Source organism: Gavialis gangeticus, unplaced genomic scaffold, assembly GCF_001723915.1.
Source record: "Gavialis gangeticus isolate Ggan-Ray unplaced genomic scaffold, GavGan_comp1, whole genome shotgun sequence".
Classification (NCBI taxonomy): Eukaryota; Metazoa; Chordata; order Crocodylia; family Gavialidae; genus Gavialis; species Gavialis gangeticus.
This window is the reverse complement of record NW_017729033.1, coordinates 62730771-62738625: the sequence shown is the minus strand read 5'-3', so window position 1 is coordinate 62738625 and position 7855 is coordinate 62730771. Positions and strand designations below refer to the sequence as shown.

Below are 7855 nucleotides of genomic sequence, written 5' to 3'. Positions count from 1 at the left end.
TGTTGTTAGAGCCACAATGGTCCAGGAAATGTATAAGAAACAAGGTTGTTTTTGTGGTACCTTGTATTGGACTAATAAAATATATCACCAAAGAAATAAACAAAACAAAGCAGAAACTTGCCTCTTGATCTTTAGGACCCCAGAACATATGTGTAACTTTAAAGGATATCCTGAAAGGATGGGATTATCCATGTGCTTAAAGTTAGGCAGGAATTTCAGTGCTTTCTTGAGTCAGGACGTGATCCAAAACACACTGAAGAAAATGGATTATATTCAGTGGGCTTGGTATTGGGAATGTTCTGCCCATTTGTAGCCAGACATTCAGCATGCTCTTTACAATGTTTAATTATCTATCTGGTAATAACCAGATTTCAGAAGGCTGCCTGCAGACAGCCATCTCAGATGCTCAGTACTTTTGTTTGCATGGTTTAGCTCAGTGCAGTGCACGCCCCCGCATGACAGGGACTTTTGCTAGCAAGATATATTGAACTTGCTATACAATTCAGCAGATAGGGCAAAGAATAATAGAAGTTAATTATAACAAGCAAAATCAACACAGACCCAAATTTATTCAAGGTTTTATTTATAAACATACATTTACTATAAAAGCTGTTGCATTTTAAGCAATTTTTCCTAATTTCCAGAGGCATTTTAGAATAAATATTGTAACTGAAGATTAGTGTAATTTGTATTCAACATTAGCCCAAGCAGAACAGTAATTCTTGTCCCTGAATGGACTCAGATAGAAGATGGACCCCTTTTTGGATTACCAACCTTTATGTCATTTATCATTACTATGGTATGTTCTGCATTACAACACTACCTAGCAAGAGTAAAGAAAAACACCAGGAAGTTTAGTAGCGAAAGATACAAAATGGTTACATCAGTTAGCCATGTTCTCTGAAGCAACAAGAAAGTAAGTATGTTTTTGGAACATCTAAAACATTACATACATTGTACTTGCTTAGCAACAATAAATCAATTTTTTTAAACAAACACATTTACATTATAGCTCAATGGAATAAAGCATTTTTTCCTGCAACTGCAAAGATAATGACAAGAAATATAATATACTTACTATGTTTGAACTGGACAAAAGCTAAGCTTTAGCCTGACTGAACCTGTCACATAATAGACTCCAGATGAAATAGAAATAGAAACAATTGGCAATTAGAATTTAGAAAATGTTGAGGATCAATCTGCGCTGGTGACTAGTTGTTCAGCATGGAAAAATGTGTTGTAGTTTGAGAATGCTGATTTGATTTGCTGCACCTACAATTAGGTTCACTAAAATATGCATATATGAAACTACTGAAAGACAGACTGGGCCAAACTTTCAATGGGCCTCAGAGATCCACTTGTGCATCTGAAACTGCACATAAAAATTCCACTTGCACATGCTTTTTTGGCTCTAGTCATGCTCCTGCTAATATCACTGAGGGTTTAAACCACTGACTTCATCAGAAGCAGATGAGACCTCTATGACAACCAAAACTTGTGCACTCTTGTGATTGCTTTACATATCTACATTTAAAATCACAAGTGTGCATAAGTGTAAATGACTGATATCAAATACACACACACACACAAGCATGCAGAAATGCAGGTCACATTTTAACAATTAAACCCAGAAGATACTATATATTCATATATCCTTAATGTGATAGATGGAGTCAAATAGATGTACAAAGTACTTTATAAAAACCTGTCATCTGAATACTCTTAGTCTGAATTATTTGCAGTAAAATATTATGACATGCCAAGTGTAAACATACAGGTTATCAAAACATTTGACAGTAAATCATGCAAATGGCTAATCAAAATGTTGGACTTTATTGTGTATTTCCAAATTTTTTTTATTTTTGATTTTTTTTTTAAAAATAACCCTAATGTGAAGTCATGTGAGCTTTGGGCTTGGGAATGACTTCATCTTTTTGGATTTATTGCATCCATAAGTCACCACTGACTGTGCAACAGCTTTGCATTTTCTAAGGCACAATTTTAATGAAATCATGTGTAACTTTCTACTAGATAGCCACAATGTCTTAAAATGACAACATTATATAAAGATTTTCAATGACAAAGCATTTTTGCACGAGCACGCAACTTGCATGCAAGGAACTGTCTAGCATTTAAATAAATATCTGCTAGCTATATAACAAAAGAAAATTATTGCTTATCTAATAACCATTTTACTTCCTTTTACTAACACACCAAAGACAAAGGATGTGTATATATTCTATCACAAACAATAAGGACTCTCTATTAATTTAGTTTATCATTGTTTTAAGGCAGAATAAATAGGGGGGTTTTAATTTTAACTTGCAGCATGAGCTGTTAAAATAATGTGATATGTTCAAATAACTGTTTTCTGTATTAGGCTGCTGAATTAACCACGTAGTGCATTCAGTAAACCAGCATTGTAATATTTTACAAGTGTAATATTTCTTCTAAAATTTAGGGTACATTCCTGATACCTACACATAGTTCTGACTACTTTTTCAGGAAGGCGTTGGTATACACTAGCAAAAGAATGTTTAACAGTGCTACAGATCCAAATGTACTTAAACATTTTTTTTTTTTGCAAAGTGGCGTACACTGAACCTTGTCTTCCATTCCTTGTGCACTCACAATTCCTGCTGACTTGAATAAGAGCTGGGTGGGCATGGAAGGCAAATTCAGGGTCTTCACTAAGCTGCACTAATTTGCCACTGTTCAACTTCTAAAGATGATTCTTGATGGGACCCAAACCAAGGTGCCTGAATGTGTATATATACTTTTGTCATGTGAAATCTCTTTAGAGTATAAGACTCATAAGATTTACAAAGTTATGACAACTCTACTGGCAATGAGAAAATTACAAGCCAATAGAACAGGGAAGCCAAGACATCAACCACCAACCCAGTTCTTGTTGATACAGCAAGTCAGTTTCATCCATTTGTGCCCACAGGTCCCACCTCTGGAATTGGGTAGTACCATATTATTCAGTACAAGTTCTGTACAGTTTCTTACACCACTGGGAACCTCCAATTGTTAATGATATATAGTCGCCAAGCTTAATGATAGTCTCCAACCTTTATGTGATAAAATACTAAGCTTCTGTAATGAACATTACTTGCAATACACAAACAAAAAACCCTACAACTAAAGGTGCAATAATTTATTTGTATAACTCCTACCCCTCCATTGAAGGTAATATAACACAAAATGTTTCAGAATTACAGAATGTATTATCAAACTAGTGTCTTTGTAAAAAAAAAAAAAAGTTTCAATAATAACAGAAAGTCACTTGCTGTGATGTTGTTTTTCAAATGTACTAATTAGATGCTATCTTAAAATGATTTCTCATCTCAAGTTGGCATATGCTAGAATGTCTGTAAAGGTTCTGTAAACTTACATGTTTAATTCCTAGAAATATTAAAACAAAATAGGTTTATTGCATCTTCACTTTCTTATTACTTTCAAAAGAGCAAAATAACAGATTTTAAATCATTAACATTTCTGAAAACACGAAAACTTTTAAAAAATAGTATTTAGGCTCTGAATGACCAAGTATCTCCTTCATACATATTATGTAAATTCAATAATAAAGGGGGAAATAATCGTGCTTTAAAGTTATGCATACAGCCTTTTCTATGAGCTTTTTGAAATAAGATGAGAACCGTGAAGTCCATGGATATGAGTTCTTACAAGTGATTGTCTGGAGGCAGCCCCTGGGACATGTTGGGAAAGTTTCTTCTTGAAGGAAGTTTTTAGGACTTAAATTCATGTCACAATGTTGTTGGCTGCCCAGCAGCTAGGTTAGAAATAAAAACGTTAATAGTTAGAAGGGTGACACACTCGAGCACTTGTTACTTCTGAAACACAATAGACAGCATTGTCTTCATATTCCTTCTACATTCCAAGTCACCATAGCAAGGAATTTTACATGTGTAATGCCCCTGGCACTATATCTATGTGAGGATGTAAGTTTGGCACTAACAGAAATAAAAGGTACAATACAGACGTAGAAAAATATATCCCTCGTGCCTGAAAGATTACATTACTGAACTATTTGGCATTCACTTTCATTTAATTTGCACACAAAATCATGGTAAAGGCAATGCTCTGGTAGAATAATAAAGCAAAAGCTATTAAGGGCATAAGCAGCATAGATCATACAGAATACTACACACTGATCAGAAACAGTCCTCCCCGAGGCAGGAAATACACAAGTTCAAGGAGAGTTACCTGCTTCACCTTTGACTTGTTTGTCAGTGTTGCATCTAAACCAGTAATGTCATGGAGCAGAATAATTTGTGTTTCTGGTAATTTATACATTGTTTCGTTCCTGTATCTGTAAACTGTTGTTTTTATTTTAAAAATACCCTGATACTTAGCTGCCTTCACAGGCTAACTTATTTATTTGTTTTTTGAAGTATTTCTCATCTAGGTATTTGTTTCATTTGTTTCATTATGTTCATATATTTGACAAGAAAGAAAATAATTTAAAATTTTAGATAAACACCTCTCACACAGATGCTTTTCAACAGTAGCCATAAGCCTTACCTGCAATACGGCTGTTTAATTCAGCCTTTGACTCAGGATAACTTAGTCAGGCAAAACCAGGTGGGTTTTAGGATGTGGACAAATGGAGTGGGTGGGAAGGAAAAAACTGATCAAGTATTTTTTTTCATGAGTGATCAATTGGGATTCGTTGGCGTGTCTACACAAAACACTTTACGTGAGATTAGAGCAAATTACTGAGCAGTAAGCATCACTGTCTACACATGCATATGCTTACTGTACAGTGATGTGCTCTAATCGTGAGTAAATTTGCAACCTGTAAAATACAAGGATCTCTCAGGCTCGGCCCACAACCACAGAGCACGGGCTGGGAGCTAAGGATCTCCCAGCCCTAGCTCCATGACTGCACAGCTTGAGCTGAGAGATAAAGATTTCTTGTGATTGCCATCATGGAGCAAGGCTTGGAACTCCCTCCTGCTGGGGCAGGGAGACATTGCCCCTGCCCTGGTTCCAGTGGGAGAGCCCGCACTGGCAGCAGGCAGGTCCTGGAGGCAGGAAGCAATGTCCCAGCCCCTGAGAAGACAGCTGCCTCCTGGCCCCCTACTCCTGGCCAACTCCTGAGCTAGCACCCAGAAGGAGCCTACAGCTCCCCCTGGCTGGTGCAGGGGCTGGTGCAGAGCCAGTGGGGGCAGGAGTAGATTGCTGCCACAAACAGCAAATCTGCTCCCACATCCCTGCACTTGTAGATGTTTGTCCAGGTCATCAGTTTACGCTAGAGTAACTTACTCTAGAATAAACTGACCCAGGAACATTTGCACATGTAGACATGCTCTGTGCCTCCAGAAGTGACTGTTAAGAGTACTAATATTGCACCCCCTCAGAAACTGCCCTTGCAATTTCAGTTAAACACAACCCACCTCACAAAAAGCTAAACACACAGCCATGCAACAGGTTAAATACATCACCAGTTCAGGGAAATAAAAAAATAAAAAAATCAACCTCCCCCCTTTAACTATTTATTTTAAATATTTTTCTATTTCTGGAACTTATGCAGAACGAAAGTAGTATTTCAAAGATTACATGAAAAGAACAGACAAAACAGCAACTCCCCCCTAAACACAAATGTTTGCAGGCAATCCACAAAACTCCATCATTTTATGGTGTATTATCAGAGCAGCTAGGGGCCCCCATTAGGGACCTGGATCCTACTTTGTTAGGTGGTCTACAAATGCAGGAAAATATGACCGCAGAGTGAAAAGATAGAAATGTAAATCCCAGGGGAACAAATGATATCACTATGATAGGCAGGTCTATCCCCTATTTTCTGGCACTATCACTACAGTAAAAAAGAACTGCTGCATCACATAATGACAACAAATATTCAACTATGCCCTCTTCTTTAATTGTGGGAGCTCAAATCCTCACTCTCCAAAACATAATTTTAAAAAATATTGAGGAAAAGGCATGCTGGGGAATCTCACTTGTATTTTTCTCTTCTGATTTTTATGTATTAAGAGATATATAAATTTAGGGCTATATCTTCACCCAAACAAGTAAGGGTTTGCAGGTTCAAGCTGACAGATATGTAGAGTTATTTTTAAATCTGTTAATTTTGCTTGGTTTGATATAAAAGAACACAGCTGCTAAGAAGTTTCTCAACAGAAGTAAAAGCATTTGCGCAGATGAATGAGAGGTTGTCCAATAGTGCCCTCTGTCTCCAATAGTATGGAAGTTTTTCTAAGCTCAGTAATTAGAGTATATATTTTGCAAGTAGTGGGCCAGAGCTTTTATTTCCTATTACTAAAGCCAGAGATTTTTGAGGAAGAGAGTGGAAAATAGTTAATAAAGGAAGAGAATCTTGTATTTAGTCCAATCAATTGCAAGCATGTTCAGAATATTCCTGGTAGTATTTAGTGTTGCAGATCAGAGGGAAGTAGAGAAGCAGGGCTGAAAGGGACCTCCATAGGCCATCTAGTCCAACCCCAACCCCCATGACTAGGCAGACAGGTATTCTATGCTGTTCTCTGTGTCCCATGCTGTCACAGAGAGAAGTACTGAGGTGTATGTGCTAGTATATCTCTTGTCATATGCTGGGAGATGAGAAAGCAAAGAAAAGGGTTACAATTCTACAGCAGAAAAATTTGAATTTGAAAGAAGTTTTGGAAACACAAGTCTGGAAGGGACCCTGTGAGAACATCTAGTCCAACCCTCTGGCAACATCAACTACGCCTGCGTCAGGGGCCAGCAACTACGCCTGCGTCAGGGGCCAGCAACTACGCCTGCGTCAGGAATCTAGCCCATGGAGCTAGGGGGGCTCTTTCAGTGTTTCAGAGGTAGTCATGACACTGTGTGGGGGGCTGGTGGCTGTGGCTGCAGCGGTGGCAGTGTGCGCTAGACTGGAAGTGAGCTGCACTAAGCTCTTTTAAAGGGACCCCCTTGCTACTTAAACACTGAAGATAATGTAGGCCAGGAGTCAGCAAGGGATATTCTATCACCTGCGCTTAAACTCCAATGAAGGAGATCCCACAATATCCCTCAGTAGCTTGTGCCAGTGTTTCTCTGGCCCTTATGATTGCAAAAATATTTACAAATATCAGCTTAAATCATCTTTGCTACAAATCTCATGCATACTTACTTGGCAACAAAATCTGAATTACGTCCAGATTGAGCACTAAGCAATACCTACATTCCCCAATGGACAAGAGAGAAAGCCATGCCTGGGTATTATTATATGTTAACAACTACTTACTTGTCACTGAAGTGGCAGAGCATTGCTTCTATGTAAAGTGAGCTGTAGGGTGTTGTTGGGATTTTGGATATTGTGTGAGGATTTGAAGTGGCAATTTTGGGGAATTCTTGGGTCAGTGGTCACTTGTAAATAAAGGGGACTGGACTTAATGGTCAGAAGGCCTCTTCCAGTCCTTCGTTCCTAATCCATGCAGACAGCATGCATGTTGGCATTGAAAAGGATGGCAAGCCTGGGACTGCTCAGAGATCCTACTGCTGGAAATAAATTCTTCCGAAAATTAAAGAGTGACATTTCTGAATTCCTTTTCATGAGGATTTCCTCCTCATTTCCTGAACTCCTTTTCATGAGGATCAAAATGACTTGGTATTGGGGGTTTTGATGACAAATGATGGGTACCACAGCTTGATATTGTTATGCAGTATATGAACAGATACAAAATTAGTAAAGATATAAGTTGCTTCCAAAAAAGAAACTAAATTGTAGCAAGATTGAAGCTAGGATTCATTGTGGAATAAGAACAACTAAACAATAAACTTAAAATACTTACTTCTGGATCTGATGTAACAATCATTGCAGTTGAGAAGACCATTTCTAATCCTG

The 7855-nt window shown here is 37.8% G+C and overlaps 1 protein-coding gene across 7 annotated transcripts in view; it reads right to left on the bottom strand.

Annotated features, from left to right (window-relative positions):
- Window positions 1–561: 561 nt before the first annotated feature.
- LIMCH1 (LIM and calponin homology domains 1) overlaps window positions 562–7855 on the bottom strand; it is a 344316-nt gene continuing 337022 nt past the window's right edge. For all 7 annotated transcript variants that reach the window (XM_019526040.1, XM_019526041.1, XM_019526042.1 and 4 more), the window contains 2 exons: window positions 7803–7841; window positions 562–3796 (listed from right to left, as the gene is read on the bottom strand). In XM_019526040.1, the coding sequence (XP_019381585.1) occupies window positions 3771–3796; window positions 7803–7841 (65 nt within the window). In that variant the 3' untranslated portion in view covers window positions 562–3770. The remainder of the gene's footprint in view (window positions 3797–7802; window positions 7842–7855) is intronic.